The 22,765-nt window shown below is 40.3% G+C and overlaps 1 protein-coding gene across 12 annotated transcripts in view; it reads left to right on the top strand.

Annotated features, from left to right (window-relative positions):
* The window catches only part of MIA2 (MIA SH3 domain ER export factor 2), a 128,551-nt gene that overhangs the window by 39,195 nt on the left and 66,591 nt on the right, over nt 1-22,765 (top strand). For 6 of the 12 annotated variants that reach the window (XM_066343224.1, XM_066343221.1, XM_066343220.1 and 3 more), the window contains 4 exons: nt 12,671-12,802; nt 15,818-15,839; nt 16,466-16,554; nt 21,558-21,623. In XM_066343224.1, coding sequence (XP_066199321.1) covers nt 12,671-12,802; nt 15,818-15,839; nt 16,466-16,554; nt 21,558-21,623 — 309 coding nt within the window. Of the gene's footprint in view, nt 1-2,483; nt 2,583-8,684; nt 8,829-10,757; nt 10,928-10,963; nt 11,094-12,670; nt 12,803-15,817; nt 15,840-16,465; nt 16,555-21,557; nt 21,624-22,765 lie in introns of those variants that run through there. The other 6 variants (XM_066343230.1, XM_066343226.1, XM_066343229.1 and 3 more) reach the window with 5 other exon arrangements.

Below are 22,765 nucleotides of genomic sequence, written 5' to 3'. Positions count from 1 at the left end.
ACTCTGCCACCACTGGTCAGGCAAACTATCTCCGTTTTATTTTTATTTTTTCTTTCAGGGACAGAGAGAGAGTCAGAGAGAGGGATAGATAGGGACAGACAGGAATGGAGAGAGATGAGAAGCATCAATCATCAGTTTTTTGTTGCAACACCTTAGTTGTTCATTGATTGCTTTCTCATATGTGCCTTGACCACGGGCCTTCAGTGGACTGTGTAACCCCTTACTTGAGCCAGCAACCTTGGGTCTAAGCTGGTGAGCTTATTTGCTTAAGCCAGATGAGCCCACACTCAAGCTGGCGACCTCGGGGTCTTGAACCTGGGTCCTCTGCATCCCAGACCGATGCTCTATATCCACTGCGCCACCGCCTGGTCAGGCACTATCTCCTTTTTATAAATTCTTTTTTCTTTTTGCTGCTCTGCTTGGATGTCTCCTGCTACCTTGTATTGCAAATCACTGACTTGATTTTCTGCTTTTATCCAACCTCCTGTTTATTCCTTCCAGTGTATTCTTCATTTCTGACTGTTTCTATTTTGTGGTTTCTATGTCCTTTTTAGTGCATTATAGTTCGCACTAAATCCCTTGAGCATCCTTATAACCTTTTTTATGAACTTTATGTCTGGTAAATTGGTTGTCTCCATTTCACTTACCTTTATTCTGGAAATTTCTCCTGTTCTTTCATTTGGGGCATGTTTCTTTGGCTTTGCATTTTGGCTGCCTCTTTGTATTGCCTCTTTTATATAGTAGGTATATCTGCTATGTCTTCCAGTCTTGGTATGGTGGCCTTATGTAGTATGTTTTCTGTGGAAACCAGTGGTGCAGTCTCTTTGGTCACTTGAGCTGGGTGCTCCAGGAATGTCCCTTGTGTAAAGTAGTAGGTGGGCCCTCTTATTGTAATGGAGTCTTGATTGCTATTGGCTCATTCCTGCATGGAGTTGACCCACAGGCTTCTGACTATGAGAATCTACCCCAACCACAGTGTATACATGCTGTACAGGTGCTGACCACATGAAGCACAATTTGCCTCAGCAGGGTCTGGTGACTGTCAAGATCTCCTTTTGGATATGCTACTTGTAAAGCTAATTGTATCCTGCTCTGATGTTGTCTGAAGCTGGTCTCTGTTTGTGTTGGCTCAGGAGCCTCCTGGGAGGGATTCTGGTGCAGGCCAATGTCAGACACTGCCTGTTACTGGCCCTGGGCAAACAGTTTGGCGCTACAAAGCAATTCTCTTTGTGGTTTCTTCTGTAAATCCTTGGTTATAAGACTTCTCTTCAGCTAGTCTTCAGTTGGTTATTCAGGTTAATTATCTATATTTTAGTTGTACAGGGAGTCCTCAGGTTATGAGTCTCCACATACGATGTTTCGAGTTTACAACTCTCACTCCCATAAAAACTTAAAAAAAATAAGACGTAAGTGTTTTGGCTTCTTCTGTTAGTGTCGTACTTATGGACTACATGGGAAAACTAGTTTGGTTATGCTTAGTGGAAGAATACACAGTAATGCAACAGATGAGTGAGGGGATTGGTGTTCCCAGTACACTCCTATGCCATTTTGGACTGTTAAAATTGCCAGTGTTCTGTTTGTGTTAGGCTAGGGTGTGTTCCGACTTACACCAAGATTTGGGTTACATCACTGTTCTAGGAACGGAACTGTGTCATAACCCGAGGACCTCCTGTAATTCTAGTTTGGTCTATCTTGGATCCTAAAGATTTCTTTTTAACTTTTTCTTAAGCTTTGTTGATCTTGAGTATTGGATTTTTTCTTACCTTTTTTTTAAATCAGGGAAAATTATACTAAATGTGTAAACTTAAGAAATAATATGAACTAGCCTGACCAGTGGTGGCACAGTGGGTTGAGTGTCAGCTGGGATGCTGAGGGCCCTGGTTCAAAACCCTAAGGTTGCTGGCTAGAGCAGAGGCTTGTCAGCTTGAGTGTCGGGTTGCTAGCTTTGAGTGCGTGGTTGCTGGCTTAAATACAAGCTTGCCAACTTGAGTGCTGGGTTGCTGGCTTGAATGCAAGATCATCAAAATGATCCCATGGTTGCTGGCTTGAGCCCAAGGTTGCTGGCTTAAAGCCTAAGGTTACTGGTTTGAAGCCCAAGGTCACTGGCTTGAGCAAGGGGTCAATGGCTTGGCTTGAGGCCCCTGTCAAGGCACGTATGAGAAGCTATCAGTTAAAAAAATTTAAAAAACTAAAGTGAAACAACCACAAGTTGATGCTTCTCATCTCTCCCTCCTCTTCCCCCCCCCTTTCTAAAAGAAAAAAAGAAGAAAGAAAGAAAAGAAATAATAGGATTTAAAAATGAGTCTCAAAAAAATTGTGGCCCTGGCCAGTTGTCTCAGTGGTAGAGCATTGGCCCAGTACGTGGTTGTCCCAGGCTCAATTGCCAGTCAGGGCACACAGGAGAAGCCACCATCTGCTTCTACATCCTTCCCCCCCCACCCTTCTCATTTCTTTCTCTTTATCTCTCTCTTGTTCTCCCACAGAATGGCTCAGTTGGAGCAAGTTGGAACAAGTTGGTCCTGGGTGGTGAGGATGGCTCCATGGCCTTGCCTCAAGTACTAAAATAGCTCAGTTGCCAAGCAACAGAGCAATGGCTCCAGATGGGCAGAGCATTGTCTCATAGAAGGCTTGCTGGGTGGATTCTGGTCAGGGTGCATGTGTCTGTCTCTCTGCTTCCCTGCTACTCACTTAAGAAAAAAAGAACGAAGAAGAAAATTATGAGTACAGTCAACCCTCTGTATCTGTGGGTTTCACATATGCAGATTCAACCAAATGCTGGTCAAAAATTTTTTTTAAATGTTTGGTTGTTGCCAATATGTACTATGTATACTGCTCACAAAAATTAGGTTATATATAAAAATGGATATGAAGTGATAAAAAAAAGCATTTGATTTTTTTTTATTAAACAAGTATATCAGAAAAGCAAACGACAAGTCAAAGAAGTTGTTCGATTAGGCTAATAAGATACAAAACCAACTTTTATTTCATTGGTGAAAAGGCTAAAAGTACTGGAGTATCTGCATGTTCCCTGATTCCCTAATTTTTGTGAGCAATGTAGTTAGGGCTATGATGGTTGGGTCTGTACTGAATGTTTACAGACTTTTTCTTGTCATTATTCCCTAAACAGTACAGTATAGCAACTAATTACATAGCATTAACATTGTATTAGGTATTGTAAGTAATCTAAAGAAGATTTAAAGTATATGGGAGGATGTGTATAGATTATATGCAAATACAATGCCATTTTATACAAGGACTTGAGCTTCTGCAGATTTTGGTATGCTTCGGGGTCCTGGAATTCATCCCCCACAGATACTGAGGAAGACTATATCTAAATGACAGTTGTGACCTCAAAATGGGGTGATGTGAGTACTTTACAAAAGCAACTAATGTCTCAAAATTTAACCAACCCATAACTAGAAGTTCAAAATCTGTATATTTTTTTCATTTATTATAAATCCTATTAAATCATAACTCATTTATTGTAAATGAGCTATTGCAAAAGGACCTAATTGTAGTACTTGGCACAAATATGACTTCTTTTTCTCATCTGCTGCTACCATATAAATAGTTGAGGAAACATTTTTATTTTCTTTTTTACATTTTAAGATGAAATTTAACAGTGGTTTATTTCAAGGAGCTCTCTCTGGTTGGAGGACATAAGTAAGAAAAACAATAATTATAATACAAAGCTATAATAGCCATTGGATGCTATTGATGTACAGGAGTGGTCTGGTAGACTGATTGAAAATGTAGGCAGAGAGGGTACAGAGAAGCCTCAAAAGTGTTGCACAGGAGATCATATTTGAGCTAATTTTTTGTGTGTGTGTGTGACAAAACAATAGAATGTATTCTATCACAGTTCTGGAGGTGAGATCTGAAATTAAGGTGTCAGCTGGGTTGCATACTCTCCAGAGACTCTACAGGAGAATCCTTCCTTGCCTCTTTTAGCTTCTGGTGGCTTCAGACATTCTTTACTTAAGGCCACCTGAGTTTAATCTCTTCCTACATTATTATTAATATTATTACTATTATTATTTGATTTTTGAGAGAGAGGAAGGGAGAGAGAGAGGAAAGAGAGAGATGAGAAGCATTAACTTATAGTCACTTCACTTTAATTGTACATTAATCGTTTCTCATATGTGCCTTGAATGGGGGTGTGGGACTCAAGCCAGAGATCTTGGGCTGAAGCCAGCGACCTTGGGCTTCAAGCAGGTCACCTTTGGGATTATGCCAATGATCCCACATTCAAACTAGCAAGCCAGTGCTCAATCAAGCCAATTACCCTGTGCTTAAGGTGGTAACCTGAGCGTTTTGAATCAGGGACATCAGCGTGTCTCTATCCATTGCACCAACACTGGTCAGGCTCTTCCTACATTTTTTTTTTATTTGTATTTTTCTGTAGTGAGAAGTGGGGAGGCAGACAGATAGACTCCCGCATGTGCTTGACCAGGATCCACCTGGCATGCCCACTAGGGGGCGATGCTCTGCCCATCTGGGCAGTTGCTTTGATGCCGCGGGAGCCATTCTAGCTCCTGAGGCAGAGGCCACAGAGCCATCCTCAGCACCTGGGGCCAACTTTGCTCCAATGGAGCCTTGGCTGCAGGAGGGGAAGAGAGAGCAGAGAGAAAGGAGGGGGAAAAGAGTGGAGAAGCAGATGAGTGCTTCTTCTGTGTGCCCTGGTGGGGAATTGAATCACGGACTTTCACACACCGGGCCGATGCTCTACTGCTGAGCCAACTGGCCAGGTCCTTTTCCTACATTTTTCACAGAGCCTTCTCTTCTGTGTGTTTCATTTTAGATAATCTTGAAGGAAGAGTAGAAGTTAGAAAAAGAAAGGATGGGCATTCTAGGCTGAAGAGAGACCAATCTTAAAAGTATAGAAGTGAGAGAGATTATGGCATTTTTGAAGAACTAAAAGCAATTTAGTCTGATTGAATATGTGCTGAGACTGAAGATGTATATATACAGGGATTAAATCATTAATTTTTTGCATATTTTGATAGGAAGTTGAACTTTATCTTGTAGATAATGGAGCACTATTGAAGGATTTTAAGCAGGGACTAAAATGAAGAAGTTTCATTTATAGTCTGTTAGCATTGTCAAATAAGAATTTAACAGGTTAAAACCAGAGATAGATAATTCAGTCAAGAAGTTATTACGGCTCTGGCCAGGTAGCTCAGTTGGTTAGAGCCTTGTTCCAATATGCCAAGGTGTGTATTTGATCCCGGTCAAGGTACATACAAGAATCAACCAATGAATGTATAAATAAGTGGATCAACAAATCAGTGATATTCTCTCTCTCTCTCTCTCTCTCTCTCTCTCTCTCATTACTCTCTCACTCTAAAATCAATCAATCAAAAAAAAAGAAGTTATTACATTAGGTTAAGAAGTAAATGGTGAAGGTCTAAATCAGGGTTTACAAATTTATAGAATGAATGAAGCACAGGTGAAGGTGAGAAGTGTCATCAGCTGGAGATTGTGTGCCATCTCCCAGCACCTGGTTGCATTTACCTTCAGTCTGGTATTTCCAGATCTTCTGATATTTTAAGAAAATTTGGAAATCTGGGTTTTTGTGTGAAATTTCCCAATTTTCAATAATGCCAAATATTCATATTTTAAAAATCACCACATAGGTTGTTGGGTTTGGCCCACTAGCCACCTTTTAAAATCTTTGGCCTAATATTTTATGGAGGTTATTAAAATGATTGGAAGGACAGACAGGTCTTTTATAGAGAAAATTGATTGGATTTAATGATTGATTGATTGTAGCAAGGAGAAGAAAATGGAAAAGTGAGGATAACTTACTAGGTTTTTAGTGAGGGTGACCAGTAGATGGTAGTGCCACCAACTGTGATAACAGTCTGTGAAAACTGGGCTTAATGGCATATATATTTTGATTTCAGAAGCTTTGTCCATACATATTTTTCTTTGCTAGGTTCTAGAGAGTTGACATTACCTGATAAATAAGTCCAAAGAAGTGGTTAATTGACTCCAATTGATTTGGCTGTGAATTTGTTGATTAAAAACTTCACTTAGAAATCTACTCCACCATAGGAGAACTAACATGTCTTTCAACTGTCATCCCCCTTCCTCACAAATTATACCAGTGAAGTTACTAAATTAGTAAAATAATTTATCAATCAGTACTCGATGTTCACCCTTCATATAAAGTGCTTATTTATAAAGGATATGCTAAGTATGCATATTTTTGTAGAGTCAGTAAATAGTCACATACATTTTACTTGGACTATTTTGGTTGAAATTCTTTAGACACAAAAATATTGAATTTAAATTTATGTTAATTGTCTTGTGATCTTAGAAAGTTATTGATTCTTTGGAGGAGTTTACAACTATGATATCAGAAGCTGAGACTAGGTGACAGGCTGGTTGCACATTGTTTAAAAATTATGAACCAGTTGCTAACATTTAAAAGGTTAGTTCACATAAAAATCTGGATTTCTGGATTCTCTTGAAAAAGCATAAGAGTATAATAAATATATTATCTTCCATTCTCATATGGCAATAGGAAGCTCAAGCTGAAGAGTGCTTGCATTGAATAGACATGCATTCTTTATTTCCTTCCCTACATTTATTTCAACTATTTGGCCTCTATAAAGCTTTATGTTCATAATGTATGAACTAAATGTTCTGAAGAGTTCCTGCTAGATCTTGAATTCTAACAATTTTAGTGCATTGATTAAGCACCCATATTATAGTTTTGAATAGCTACAGTATTGGAAAATTTGAGGAATTTTCCAGTTAAATTTAGGTGAAAGGCTTTCCTTTTCTTGTCTAGATGTTTCAGGTAATTGTTTGTATTTGCTGGTAATATCAGATTTTGTTTACAACATACTTTCTTTGTTTAATTAATAGGAATCAATAACACTTTTTATCTACTTTATAACTGAGGAAGCTCTTTGAGTTTTAACATTTATATATTCTTAACTGGAATGCTTCATTTATTTTTTTTAATTTTTAAATTTTTTTATTTTTTTACTTTTATTAATTTTTAGAGAGGAGAAAGAGAGTGAGAGAGAGAGTGAGAGAGAGAGAGAGAGAGAGAGAGAGAGAGAGAGAGAAGGGGAGGGAGGAGCAGGAAACATCAACTCCCATATGTGCCTTGACCAGGCAAGCCCAGGGTTTTGAACTGGTGACCTCAGCATTCCAGGCTGACGCTTTATCCACTGCACCACCACAGGTCAGGCTGGAATGCTTCATTTATATGTGGAATAAACAATGGAAATCACCTAGCTCCTGTTCAACATGTAGTTCCCGATTTAAATGTTCTGAGAGCAATTCTTACATTATAGTTCAGAGAAGGAAAATGTTTGATTTACTTCCCAAGGATTAGATCTTATAGACTGTGACATTGCCTGTTTAATTAGATAGGAGCGACTAGAACTTAAAGCTTTGCAACCAGGCTTTTCATAAAGGAAATCAGTTTCTAGGTTGTAGACAAGGTTTACTGGTTAGCATGTTTCCAATGTTCTGGATTCTTTTTATTTTATTTTTTTTAATTTTTTAAAAAAATTTATTTATTTATTCATTCATTTATTTATTCATTTTAGAGAGGAGAGGGAGAGACAGAGAAAGAGAGAGGAGAGACAGAGAGAGAGAAGGGGGGAGGAGCTGGAAGCATCAACTCCCATATATGCCTTGACCAGGCAAGCCCAGGGTTTCGAACCAGCAACCTCAGCATTTCCAGGTCGACGCTTTATCCACTGCGCCACCACAGGTCAGGCTGGATGCTTTTTAGTAGTTATCATAAATACTAACAGCATTTATTCTTCATTTCCTTTAAAGCAGGCCTATTAAAGACAGCAAAATTCCATGTCTACTTAAGATCTCTCAGTATCTTTTAACATTTTTTATTGATTTTTAGAGAGAGGGGAGAGGGAGGAGGAAGTGGGAAGCATCAACTCAACTCATAGTATAGGTAGTTGCTTCCCGTTAGTGCCTTGACTGGGCAAGCCCAGGGTTTTGAACTGGCAACCTCAGCGTTCTAGGTTGACGCTTTATCCACTGTGCCAACACAGGCCAGGGCTACCTCTGAATATCATTTACATAGCGAAAATTATATACTCTATATCAGGGGTCCCCAAACTATGGCCCGCGGGCCGCATGCGGCCCCCTGAGGCCATTCATCCGGCCCCGCTGCACTTCCAGAAGGGGCACCTCTTTCACTGGTGGTCAGTGAGAGGAGCATATTGACCATCTCATTAGCCTAAAGCAGGCCCATAGTTCCCATTGAAATACTGGTCAGTTTGTTGATTTAAATTTACTTGTTCTTTATTTTAAATATTGTATTTGTTACCGTTTTGTTTTTTTACTTTAAAATAAGATATGTGCAGTGTGCATAGGGATTTTTTAATAGTTTTTTTATAGTCTGGCCCTCCAACGGTCTGAGGGACAGTGAACTGGCCCCCTGTGTAAAAAGTTTGGGGACCCCTGCTCTATATGAACAGACTATAGAATAAATCATGCAATTTAATTTTTATCAGTTACCAAATTCAGGATTTCTCTTTGTAATCATAGCTTTTTAAGAGGCTAGTACTATGTATAATATTTAGTAGAGTGATATTCAATCAGGAGTGATGTCCATGAAATTGAATTATGTGTTGGTAGTCACAACTCCACCTATAGCACCCCTTTTACCCACAAGTGTCAAAACAGGATCACAGTCTGTGTTGAAACAGAAGAGTGCAGGATGTATTAGAATTTGAAATCTTTCTCAAGGATATGAGATCTTTAGCAAAACTTTATTTACATGTTAGGATATTTTAGCATGAATTTAAAGAATGGACTTGAAAGATCTAGAGGAAGAGGTAAGTTTCTATATGACTATTAAGTATATAGAAATTAGGTTTGAATCTGGCATTGAGTTTGAGTTTTATTGTGTTTTTGCTATGGGTGAGGTGAAACGTTTATATTTTTCTTTTTAAAATATTTCATTTATTCTTTCATCCCTAATTTATGTTTTTAATATTTGGAATGGTAATCATTGAAAAACTGGAAAAGGGCAAAGACTGTCTTAGGGAGGACAAAGGGATTAAAAACAAATGTTTCAGGTTATAAGTAAGTCCTGAAAGCTGAAAATGATTCTGAAGTTTCCTAAAAAAATTCAGACTTACTAATTTTTATCGAGTAATACAGTGTTTTAATGGAGGCATACATTGTTCTAAGATTCTTTAAAATTTTAAAGATAAAATTTTGGTAATGCTTCTGTTTTTACTTTAATTGCTACTCACATAATTTCAACACACACTGTTCAACACCTATGAGGGTTGTGTAATACCTTAAAAATGGAGCATTATTAAGCAATTTCTGCTTAATCCCTGACACTGATAGTTTCTGAAACTCGTTAGGTTGATGTAGCAAACAGGAGAGAATACCTTGAGTTCTAAAAAACTAGGCTGCATTTTCGGCCTGAAAATCACTTGTGAACTTGGGATACTTCTGGATTCTTAGTTTACATTAGGGACATTTCTCATGGATTTAAGATTTTAACTATTGGGTTCTCTTGGGTGATTTGTTTAAGGAAGAAGTATCAGTTCCTTTTCAAGTTGCTTTACTGAGGACTTGAGTTGGAAGGCTGAATTTGGTGAGGACTTGTTATGCTGGCAAGGAAGATTTAGGGATGGGTCATTTCTTACAAGATGTCAGCTAAAACCATCTCCCAGGAACAAATCCAGCGCCTCTTATTCGACAGACCTAAAAATAGGGCCCTAAATTTAGAGCAAGGTTCTACTTGTAGCTTCCCTTCTCAGCATTAGTCAAGGCAAGTGCACACGGTGTTGATTAGCATTTGGGTAAGTAACTCAGAGCTCATCAAGTTTAGGACAGTTGTGCCTAGCAAATGCTGAGGTAACTCAGGTAAAAGTGAGTAACCTCTAAGAATCCTGTGCTGGGCAGAGGAGACCCGATCAGTGTTCTCTGGCATGAGCGAGGTTACATTTTGTCCAGACAACAGGTGACCCGAGATTCCTTCCTGTCCAAAGTGGAAAGTCTGGACAACGGTTGGCAGGACCTATAGTTGCGGGCCCTGCAGGTCTTTTCTGTCATGAAGGCTGCCGCAGGTTTTCCCGGACCAGCGGGGTCCCCCAGGGTGTACAGCGCCGCCGTCAGGGCCTCCGAGGGGTGCGGATAGAAGGCACCTGCAGGGCTGCAAGAAGAAAGCGCAGTGGCTTGGGGCTGGGTCAGGCACTGGCCCCTGGGCAGAGGAGGCGCACCGCGCTCAATCCTCGGGGCTGCACTGAGGGGTCTCCCTGGGGAGACTCACTGCTGCTGGGCCACCTGAAACGGGAGGGGTGGTCTTGGGCCTAAGCCCTTGTCTTCCGGCCTGAGCAGCCCACACCATAGCGCTGAGCCTGAGGCGAATCCCATTTTCTCAGCCCCGAGCACTTAGACTTCCAAAGGTGGACAGCTTCGCCAGGGAGAGCGCGCCTGGCCCTTTAAGAGCGAGCTCCCAGGACACGTCTACCAACCCTGCGCGGAGTAGGAGGGGACATTTTCCGCGTCCCTGCCTCCCTGCCTTCCAACTGCGGCCTGGCCGGAACCAACCGGAGGGGTGGCGGCGAGGAGCACGTTACAGGTTCTAGTGGGGACGGGCCTGGATCTTTGGGGCCCCTGGACGCAAACGTAAGATAAGCGCCGAGGCTCCTCCACGGGCAGCGGCTACACCTGGGGCCTGCGGCGCCTGTTCCCTCCAGCACCTCACCCCCGCAGCCGGTGCCGTAGTGGTTTGGTCCGGTTGCTCAGTACGGGTTTGGGTTCTGGACAGAACACTGCGCGCTCTCTGCTGCTGTCTGCGGCTCCGCCAGGCCGTGGCTGCGGCGGCTGTGTCCACGGCAGCCTTGGCGCCATGGAGGAGCCCAGGACTGCCCCTCAGCCGTACTTGGGGCTGGTCCTGGAAAAGCTGCGCAGGGTAAGTCCAGGCGCGGTCAGGGTTACTTGGCCCAGGGGTCGCGGAAGCCGCCTGGGGAAGGAAGCAGCAGACATCGGCTGTGGGGCCTGCGCGGCTGTGGTGGGAGGTCCTGAAGCCAGTCTTCATCTGCCACCGGGCTCCGGCCTGTGTCCCCGGCAGTAGCCAGGTTGGTGGATGTTTGCGCCGTTTTTGTGTGGTGGAAGGGGACCTGGAGATGAGGAAGGTGAAGAGAGCCTTTGCTTAGTGGGACTTTACAGAGGTGTGTTCAGTGTTTCCCGATTCCTAAAACGAATGATCGTTTCCGTCATGTTATTTTGAACAGGCGTCAGTGACACGCAGTGCTCCCGACTGTACGAAACTTAGGACCTGATTCTCTGAGATGAGTTACTTTTAGTGATGAAACTAATCGTTCTGAAAGGATGCCCAAGCCTGGACGGGGACTTGGGATGCTAATTCTACATTTTCTTTTAAGATGCCCCTTTGAGATGCTTTACCATAAGTGAGATTGTTCTTCCCCTTTCTGCTTTCTTGTTTTAATGTAAAAGATCGTGTTAATGTAAATTGTAGAGATATTAAATTCCAAATGTTCTAAATTATTAGGTTCGGTTTATAATCATGTTGCAGGGATTTTTCTGAGTTTCTGTAGTTGTCTTTGTTGACGTGTTTAGGGCCATTTATGTTGCCGTGTTTAAAAAGAAAAGAATTTTCACTAAAAATTTTAAAAAGCTCTCTTAAATATTGAGGGAGTTATGATTATTTGTTTATTGTTATGTAAATTAAAAATACAGTTGTCATGGTATTCCTATACATGTGACAGTTTATGGGGATTCTAAATGGACTATGACATAATTTGGGCCGCTGGTATCATGCTGTTCGTTAAAGGAGTTAAGACAAAAAAGTAGGACAAAGTAGAAACTGACAAAGTGCTTACGGAAGCATGTATAGAAAGTGCTAGGGAAATTGATCCGTGGGAGAGATGACATTTTCTAAAGTCTTTAGGAAAGCCTTTACAGGCTGAATGAATAGTTTAGGAGGAGGCATGAAGCAGCATGGTGTGTGCAGCAGACTAGGAGCTATATTACTAGAAGTGTAAGGTGCGCTCAGGGAGTGATGTGCAATAATGCTTGCTGGAGATATACAGTAGTTTCCAGGTGATGTAGGTGCTGGAGAGCCATTGTGTTTTTATTTAACACTTTAGGCTAAACTTAATTCCTCATAATGTAGCTAAAGCAAGACCAAAACCAACCTTTACGAAATATTTGTATACAAAAAAAGAAACCGCAGAGAATCAGTTACAGATAATTTAGCCTACACAATATGCCTTCCTAGGCTCTGTCCCATTTTAGGAACTGGCACATTTTAATGTATTAGACACCATTTTAGCACCCATCTCTACATTTAGTAAAGTCTGTGTCCCAAGAGAGAATGACTGAAGTAGAAATAGTGGTTTATCAGCTTAAGATCAAATATTGGTTTCCTTCTAGAGGTCCTCCCCCTTTATCTGTGTGATTAGCTTTGAGGAAGACCACCTACCTTTCTACATCAAGATTGATAGACCATTATTACCCTTTGCATGCAGTTTCCCATTTCAGTAGAACACAGACTAGCAGATGGTCCTCTGCAGTGACCCCTCCAAGATGTCCAAGTAGATATATCCAATAAACCGGAGTTATAAACCCAGAGCTGTAGTCAGAGATTTTGTGAATTTCCATCATAGTGGTGATTAATTTTCTTGTCTTGAAGGTTGTGGCAGCATTGCCTGAAGATATGAGAAAATATTCTAATCCCTATGGTTTTCCATGGGAATTGCTTATATGTGCAGCGATTGCTGTATTTTTTGCTGTTTTCTTGTTTTTGTGGAGAAGTTTTCGATCGGTAAGTAACTAGTGCTGTATATGAATGTTTATTTTGTCTTCAGATTGAATACATAATATGAGAAACAGATCTTTTATTTTAAGATAACAAGTTAGGTTGTAGTTGTGTGGGTTATTCATGTTAATGTGTGGCTACTAGAAACTGAATATGGATTTAGAATAATTAAAAAAAATTATTGATTTGAGAGAGAGAGAGAGCACGCAATATCAGTTTGTTGTTCCACTTATTTATGCATTCATTTGTTGATATTTGTGCCCTAACCAGAGATTGAACCTGCAACCTTGGCATATCTGGATGATGCTCTGTCCAACTGAGAACCCAGCCAGGGCCTAGAGGAATTTTTTAAGTGTAAAAATTTTAAAGAATTTCTTTGTAGAGCTAATACTAAAGCCCTATATTTATTATTCATTTATGGTCTGTGGTTTTGTTGTTTTTTTATTTGTTTTTTTGAGTGAGGGAAGGGGGAGATAGACTCCCACATGAGCCCTGATCAGGATTCATCCAGCAACCCCTGTCTGAGGCTGATGCTTGAACCAGATGAGCCACTGGCTGAGAGAGAGAAGTGGAAGAGAAGCAGATGGTCACTTCTGATGTGTGCCCTGACCGGGGATCGAACCCGGGATGTCTGTACCAGGCCGATGCTCTATCCACTGAGCAAACAGGCCAAGGCTGGTCTATATTTGTTTTTAACAGTATATTAAACATCTGAATATAGCTCTCAACCTGGAAACAAAAACACTGACTATCACTTATATTTAGGTGATCCTCCCTCATTTCATCCCCCTGCCTCCTTATATTAGAGGTAACCTTGTTCTGGATCCTGTGTTGATTATTCCCATGCCTTAACTTTTTTTTGATCCTATCTGCATATATTTCTCTAAAGTATAGTATGTGATTTTACTTCATATTATGCTGTATGTCATGTTTTGGAACTTTTTTATTCCATCCTATATTGCTAACAGTCATATTTTTGGAAGAGGCTTTAATTTTTTTTTTATTTTGACTGCTTTAGAATGTACATTTTAAGAATATACTAAAGTTTATAGATTTTGTGGTCTTGGACATTTGGGTTCTTTTCAGGTTTTTTTTCCTATTACTATTAGTACTGCTGTATATATATGTTTTGTATATATATGTATATATATATTTTTATATATATGCAGCATAGTGGTTAGACAATCACATACTTTATAAAATGTTGCCTCTGAAATTGTATTTTTCTTTTTTTTTTTTTTCTTTTGTATTTTTCTGAAGCTAGAAACGGGGAGAGACAGTCAGACAGACTCCCGCATGCGCCCCACTGGGATCCACCCGGCATGCCCACCAGGGGGCGACGCTCTGCCCACCAGGGGGCGATGCTCTGCCCCTCTGGGGGGGTGGGTCGCTCTGTTGCAACCAGAGCCACTCTAGCGCCTGGGGCAGAGGCCAAGGAGCCATCCCCAGCACCTGGGCCATCTTTGCTCCAATGGAGCCTCGGCTGCGGGAGGGGAAGAGAGAGACAGAGAGGAAGGAGGGGAGGGGGGTGGAGAAGCAGATGGGCGCTTCTCCTGTGTGCCCTGGCCGGGAATCGAACCCGGGACCTCTGCACGCCAGGCCGACGCTCTACCACTGAGCCAACCAGCCAGGGCCTGTTGCCTCTGAAATTGTAATACTGACCTGTTAACCGTACCAGATGATAATTGTGGGAAATTTCTTCTGCATTTTACATTTTTATCTTTTTTGGGTACTACTATGTGTTAGATGTTAGACTTGACACTTAAGACTTTCATATCTCTTAACATAAAATTTTTTTTTGTAGTTTTCTGTTATCTTTTGCAGTAGTTCTTCAATGGGATGTTTCAGTTCACTAATTTATTCCTCATCTTTACCCATTCTGCTGTACCGTGACTTAAATTTTGTCTCTTTTAATTTTATCCCTATACATCTTCTGTAGATGATTTAAGTCCCTATTATTATTTTTTAATTATTTTTTTATTTTTTTACAGAGACAGAGTGAGTCAGAGAGAGGGATAGACAGGGACAGACAGACAGGAACGGAGAGAGATGAGAAGCATCAATCATTAGTTTTTCATTGCGCGTTGCAACACCTTAGTTCATTGATTGCTTTCTCATATGTGTCTTGACCGTGGACCTTCAGCAGACCGAGTACCCCTTGCTGGAGCCAGCGACCATGGGTTCAAGCTGGTGGGCTTTTGCTCAAACCAGATGAGCCCGCGCTCAAGCTGGCGACCTCAGGGTCTCGAATCTGGGTCCTCTGCATCCCAGTCCGACGCTCTATCTACTGTGCCACCGCCTGGTCAGGCCCTATTATTTTTTATAATTGCTTATATTGTTACCTCTACCCTAAATCTGATCTCCCTATAAATAAATATTTTCCCTTCATTGTTTGAAAGAGAAAGGTTAAAGAATAAAAAGGTTGTATTTACTGTTTCTATAGTCAATTTAAAATCATGGCCCTATAGTAACATTTCTCAAATTGTGTGATTTTGAATATTAGCACTAGTGGAGATGATAATAGGGGCTTCCTGAAATAATTTGTTTCAGGGTCAAGTATGTTTGAGGAACAATGGGCTAAATGAAATTAAACAGGTATTTTTAAAATACAGTTATTTTTCAGCCTGATCTATGGTGGCACAGTGGATAAAGCATCGATCTCGAACACTAAGGTCACTGGTTTGAAGCCCTGGGCTTGCGTGGTTAAGGCAGATATGGGAGTTGATGCTTCCCACTCCTCCCCCCTTCTCTCTCTCTTTCCTCTCTCAAAAGTGAATAAATTTAAAAAATATATAGTTATTTCAGAGCCTTAATATGCTAATATACCATGTGAACTTTTAATAGAAAGATATTAAGATGTAACATTTTTCTCATTGGACATAGAACACTTCTGGTTAACTTAAATCTATAGTGAGTCAATAAGAAAAATATTATTTTTAAGTTTACAATATAAATTATATAAATTAGATTTATGTGAATGTGTATTTGTTTTAATGCTATTCGGTTTAAAATTTGTTTCAGATTAGAAGCCGGCTTTACGTGGGTAAGCTCTTTTTTCTACTTTAAACCTCATCATTGTTTATAATTTTAAAACTTAAAACAATTTACACATGGTAATATTAACATTTTAAACTTATTTGAGTAATATTGATTGGTTAATAACATTATGTAATTTTTGATGTACAAGATTATATATAATTCCACATATGTGTACTCTATTGTGTGCTTACTACCTGAAGTCTAGTTTCCTTCTATTACCACAATTTTGTCCCCCTTTCCCACTTGTAACTACCATTCTGTTATTTGTATCTGTGAGTTTGTTTCTGTTGTTTTGTTAGTTCGTTTGTTACTTTTTGTTTTATATTACACAAGTGAGTTAAATCATATGGCTTTTGTCCTTTTCCATCTGATTTATTTCACTTAGGGTAATAATTTAAAGATTTATTCCTGTTGTCACCAGTGCCAATATTTCATCTTTTTTATAGCTAAGTAGTATTCCATTACATATATTTTATACTGTCTAATACACATCACATATTCCTTAACCAGTCTGTCAGTGGACACTTAGGTTGTTTTCATGTCTTAGCTATTGTAAATTATGTTGCAGTGAACATAAGGGTACATATATCTTAACAAATAAATGTTTTCATGTTTTAACTTTTTGTTTAGAAAGAGAGAAAAAGCTTGCAGTTGAACTTTCTACACTAATTGAAGAAAAATGTAAACTACTTGAAAAATTTGGCGTCATACAAAAAGAGGTATGATGTTTTTGAAAATATTAACATTTATGTTAGAGTCAGAGGACTTTATATTTCTCAATACAGGTACTTCTTTGTAAGTTTCTTTTTTCTTTTTTAATTAAGTGAGAGGAAGGGAGGCAGAGAGACAGACTTTTGTATGTGCCCCAAACAGGATTCACCCGTCAAGCCCCTTATGGGGTGATGTTATGCCCATCTTGGGCTATTGCTCTGTTGCTTGGCAATTGAGCTATTTTTAGTGCCTGAAGTAGAGTCCATTGGACCTGTCCTCAGCCCCAGGGGGTCAACTCGCTAAAACCAACTGAGCCATGGCTGCGGGAGGGGAAGAGTGTGTGTGTGTGTGTGTGTGTGTGTGTGTGTGAGAGAGAGAGAGAGAGAGAGAGAGATAGAGAAAGAGAGAGAGAGAATGAGAAGGGGGAGGGGTGGAGAAATAGATTAGGTTCTTCTCCTGTATACCCTGGCTGGGAATCAAACTAGGGGCATCCACACGCAGGCCAGTGCTCTACCACTGAGCCAACCAGTGGTAGCCAAACTTACAGGGCTGTAAGTTTAAGATTATTAATACTTTGTTTGCATAGTATGAGAGTTCACTTGCTTTTTATATTACTAGGTTTCAATTTGCCTTTTCCTGACTAAGGATGTTAACCACTTTTTTTTTTTTATTTTGTGGCAGAGGCAGAGAGAGTCAGAGAGAGGGACAGATAGGGACAGACAGGAAGGGAGAGAGATGAGAAACATCAATTCTTCGTTGCAATTCCTTAGTTGTTTATTGATTGATTTCTCATATATGCCTTGACCTGGGGGCTACAGAAGACTGAGTGACCCCTTGCTTGAGCCAGTGACCTTGGGCTCAAACCAGATGAGCCTGTGCTCAAGCTGGCGCCCTCAGGGTCTTGAACCTGGGTCCTCCACATCCCAGTCCAACGCTCTATCCACTGCACCACCACCTGGTCAGGCGTTAAACACTTTTTTTTATGTGTTTATTGGCCATTTAGATATACTTTTTGTGATCCTTCCTTCTTCCCTCCCTTTTTTCCTTCTGTTTTCCCTCCCTCTCTCCTTCCCTCTCTCCTCTCTTCTCTCTTCTCTCCCTCCCTTCCTCCTTTCCTTTCTTCCTTCAGAGAGAGACAGAAACAGGAAGGGAGAGAGATGAGAAGAGTCAATTTATAGTTGTGGCACTATATTGATTTCTTCTCATATGTGCCTTGATTGGGCACCTCAAGCTGAGCCAATGACCTCTTGCTTGAGCCAGTGACCTTGGGATCCTGCTGATGATTTTGTGCTCAAGCCGGATGAGCCTGCACTCAAGCCACAGACCTTGGGGTTTTGAACCTGGGACTTCATTGTCCCAGCTTGATGTTCTGTCAACTGTACCTACATGGGTCATGCATTTTTATTTTTATTTTTTTTACATTTTTTAAAAATTTATTTATTCATTTTAGAGAGGAGAGGGAGAGACAGAGAGAGAGAGGGGAGAGACAGAGAGAGAGAGAGAGAGGAGAGACAGAAAGAGAGAAGGGGGGAGGAGCTGGAAGCATCAACTCCCATATGTGCCTTGACCAGGCAAGCCCAGGGTTTTGAACCGGCGACCTCAGCATTTCCAGGTATTTTTTTTACATTTTTAAAGGTATAGTTCTTTTTGATATGTAGAATTTTCTCCTATATTTTGGTTACAAGTCATCAGAAAGGCAAGCCCAGTATTTGACATCTCTCTCTCTCTCTCTCTCTCTCTCTCACTCACACACACACACGTAGTAAATATTAGGCTAAGAAACTGAGCAGAGATTTTAGTAAACTTGGGAGCTGAGAGGACAAATATGGAGTTCTGGGCCTGATTAGCAGGATGAGCCATGAAGCTCAGATTTTAGGATGGGACCCTGTGGTAGGCTGAAAAATGACCTCTCCAAATTCCACCCTCATCCTCCAAATTTCCGGATGTGATTAAGGATCTTGAGATGGAACAAATACATGGATGATATTGGTGGGTCTTGTATAATCCCAAGAGGCCTTATAAAAGGGAAAAGGAGTAAAGTCAGGAGAGAAATGATATGAAAATAGAAGCAGAGAATGGAGTGATGTCGCTATGAGCCAAGGAATGTGTATAGCCTCCAGAAGTTGGAAGAGGCAAGAAACAGATGCTCTTCTGGAGCCTACTTAAAGACATAGACTTGCTGATACCTTATTATAGCATTATAAAACTAGGGTTTTTTTTGTTGTTTTTTTTTGTATTTTTCTGAAGCTGGAAACGGGGAGAGACAGTCAGACAGACTCCCGCATGCGCCAGACCAGGATCCACCCGGCACGCCCACCAGGGGCGTCGCTCTGCCCCTCCGGGGCGTCGCTCTGCGGCGACCAGAGCCACTCTAGCGCCTGGGGCAGAGGCCAAGGAGCCATCCCCAGCGCCCAGGCCATCTTTGCTCCAATGGAGCCTTGGCTGCGGGAGGGGAAGAGAGAGACAGAGAGGAAGGAGGGGGAGGGTGGAGAAGCAAATGGGCGCTTCTCCTATGTGCCCTGGCCGGGAATCGAACCCGGGTCCCCTGCACTCCAGGCCGACGCTCTACCGCTGAGCCAACTGACCAGGGCCTATAAAACTAGTTTTAGACTTCTAAATCCAGAACTACAATTGTAATTTTTTTCCAAATAATATTTTGTGTCACAGTTGACCTGACAGTTGATGATGGACATTTGGGTTATTCTCCTTATTGGCTATTAAGACATTTATGTACAAGTTTTTGTGTGAATATATGTTTTCAGTTCTTTTGGGTATATACCTAGAAGTAGAACTACTAGATCTATATTTAAATTTTGGAAGAACTACCGAATTGTTTTACACAGTGACTATGCCTGTGTACATGTCCACCAGCAGTTTATGAGTGTTCTAGTTTTTCCACATTCTTCCCAACACTTGTTATTGTATGTCTTTTTGATTATAGTCAGTGTCTCACTAACAACTCTGTTATTTGTCCTCTAGGAGTCTGTTTCTCTTGGTCACTTTTTCAGTTGGTTCTCAGTCAAATATTGTCTTTTTGAATACCAAGTTATTTTATTTTGAGTATCAGTGATAATATAACAAAAATTGTATAGATAATTTTGAAGTGGGTAATATTATCTTTCTCTAGTGTGGATTTGCCAGTGAGGAACATTTGAAATTTTAGATAACTTTAATCATAGATTGAGATATTTGGAAACTTGGCCTCAGTTTACAGGCTTAGTCTAGGCCTGGTGGGATAGCTCAGTTGGTTAGAGCAGCAGTTCTCAACCTGTGGGTCGCGACCCCAGCGGGAGTCAAATGACCAAAACACAGGGGTCGACTAAAGTCATCGGAAATACATATTTTATTTAAAAATGTATTGTATAATAAATATGTATTTTCCAATACATATTTGAGAACCGCTGGGTTAGAGTATTGTCCCAAAGCGCAGAGGTTGCTGGTTTGATCCCTGGTCAGGGTACATACAGGAATAGATGTTCCCGTCTCTCTCCTGTGTTCTTTTTAATTTTTTTTTATTTTTTATTTATTTACAGAGACAGAGAGTCAGAGAGAGGGCTAGATAGGGACAGACAGACAGGAACGGAGGGAGATGAGAAGCATCAATCATCAGTTTTTTTGTTGCGACACCTTAGTTGTTCATAGATTGCTTTCTCCTATGTGCCTTGACCGTGGGGCTACAGCAGACTGAGTAACCCCTTGCTCTAGCCAGCTACCTTGAGTCCAAGCTGGTGAGCTCTGCTCAAACCAGATGAGCCCGCGCTCAAGCTGGCGACCTCGGGGTCTTGAACCGGGTCCTCTGCATCCCAGTCTGACGCTCTATCCACTGCGCCACCTCCTGATCAGGCTCCCTTCCTCTCTTCTAAAATCAATAAAATAAATATTAAAAAAATAAAATAAAACAAAGGATTAGTCTGTTTCTGGTTTAGACTTACTTATAAGGTAGCCTATGTGGGTTGGTATTAGTATATTCTCCTGCTGCTGTAACAAATTATCACAAAGTTAGTGGCATAAGCTAACATATATTTATAATGTAAGTCTAACTTGTCAGTTCTCAGTCATGATGTCTGTAGGTATCAGAAGGTCTATTGTGATTCAGCATTTCTTACTAGAGTCTGAAGTTGAAATTACAAATTGAATTCCAAATGAAATCAATTTCTTAATTTTTTATTTCTTTGTTACCAATTAATATCCTCAAGAACTTGTTGAAATTGTAATATTTGATTTGACTATTTTTTAACTGTTCTTCTAGATGTAATTTATTAGTCTGTTTAAAAAAATTTTAATGGGCATTTAGCATGCTTAAAGAAGAGCAAAAACTGGAGGGCAAAGGCATTTACTCAAGCTTGGTGGTATTGTGGACAAAATAGAACACCTGTTTATTCTCAAGACATTGAGTTTACTAAATCTAGCAGTAAGGTTAGCTGAATTTTTACTTTAAAATGAACATTTCAGAAGTTTTTCTCAAATTTTAGCAATTTAAAAAATGTTTATTTTTAATATTGATAAATATAATTGAATATAAACTAATGATACAACTTGAAAATTTGATAGTTGAATCTGTAGATAAAAATCAAAACAATAGTAATTTTGATTCAAGTAAGAATATAATGAACTAGTCAAATTAGGGGAAATAGATATAAATACTGTTTAATTTTTTAAACATTTTATGTTCTCTACTTGCTTTATTTGTTTGATTTGAAATAGAAGTGAAAATTTCTGATGGCCACTTAGTATATATTTCTCTTTAATGAATAGGTAGATTTTGGTCAGCTCTCTCCGTCTTATGTGTGAAGTTCTGCCATTTGTTACCCAAGCTAATGGGTTGTGATATGTTAGATGCCCTGACTTTGTTTCTTATAGAGGTCAAATTTGAAGAACTTAAAGCTAAGTAAATCCAAATAAACTTAATATACCTGTGAAAGTAGATTCTGTCTGCTTCTTAGACATGTACACAGATACAATTTGGAATAAAATTTGTAGAGTTTTTACTTACAGTATTGCTTTCTTTCAGTCTGAAGGCTTAGAGTCATTTAAGGATTCCAACTTTGAGGAGTCAGCAGAAGCTCAACGTTTGGAGGTAAAATAAATAGTATAATCATAAAAGCTGGGAGAATATTCTTACGAGATAGCATAAGCTTTAAAAAGTAATGTATCTTCTCAAAACTATTTCAAAGGAAATGTAAAGGAGCATCTCTGGATGTTAAACTTTAAAAAATGTTAAATATAGGAAATAGAACTTTAGTAAGTGGCATGAAATATTTTAAATATTTGAGCTGTGGTTGCTAACTTATTTTTGTTGTTGTTTTTCTTTTTTCCTGAAGTGAGAAATGGGGAGGCAGAGAGACAGACACCCACATGTGCCCAACCGGGATCCACCTGGCATGCCCACTAAGGGGTGATGGCTTGGCCCATCTGGGGCATTGCACCTTGCAACTGGAAGCCATTCTAGCACCTAATGTGGAGGCCATGGAGCCATCCTCAGCACCTGGACCAACTTGGCTCCAATGGAGCCTTGGCTGCAGAAGAGGAAGAGAGATAGAAAGAAAGGAGAGGTGGAAGGGTGGAAAAGCAGATGGGCGCTTTTCCTGTGTGCCCTGGCTGGGAATCAAACCTGAGACTTCCATACACTGGGCCGATGCTCTACCACTGAGCCAACTGGCCAGGGCACCAACTTGTTTTGAGTGAGATTTCACTGGACTCTAGGGCACCCTAGCAGCTCTTTATTCTTTATTCCTGAGAAATGTATTAAGGTGACCATTTTTTTTCTTTTTGATTTACTTTGCTCCAGAAATAAAAATAGAGTTAATTTTTATAAATTTAGGAATAGTGGGTAACAGTAAATTATGTAAATTGTGGCAGTGCTTGCCTTTACTTCATCCCCTGTATATTAGAAGCTGACTGAAATTAGAGCAGAGATTTATATATACAGTGTGTCCATAAAGTCATGGTGCACTTTTGACCGGTCACAGAAAAGCAACAAAAGACGATAGAAATGTGAAATCTGCACCAAATAAAAGGAAAAACCCTCCCAGTTTCTGTAGGATGAGGTGGCAGCATGTGTGCATGCGCAGATGATGACGTAACACCGTGTATACAGCGGAGCAGCCCATGGCCATGCCAGTCAAGATGTGGACGGTACAGAGGAAAGTTCAGTGTGTTCTGTGGCTCGCTAAATTCGAATCCGTGACCAAAGTGAACGTGAATATCGGCGCGTTTATA

This window comes from Saccopteryx leptura, chromosome 6 (genome assembly GCF_036850995.1).
Source record: "Saccopteryx leptura isolate mSacLep1 chromosome 6, mSacLep1_pri_phased_curated, whole genome shotgun sequence".
Taxonomy (NCBI): Eukaryota; Metazoa; Chordata; class Mammalia; order Chiroptera; family Emballonuridae; genus Saccopteryx; species Saccopteryx leptura.
The sequence above is the reverse complement of the archived record's forward strand: the minus strand, read 5'-3'. Positions and strand labels throughout refer to the sequence as shown.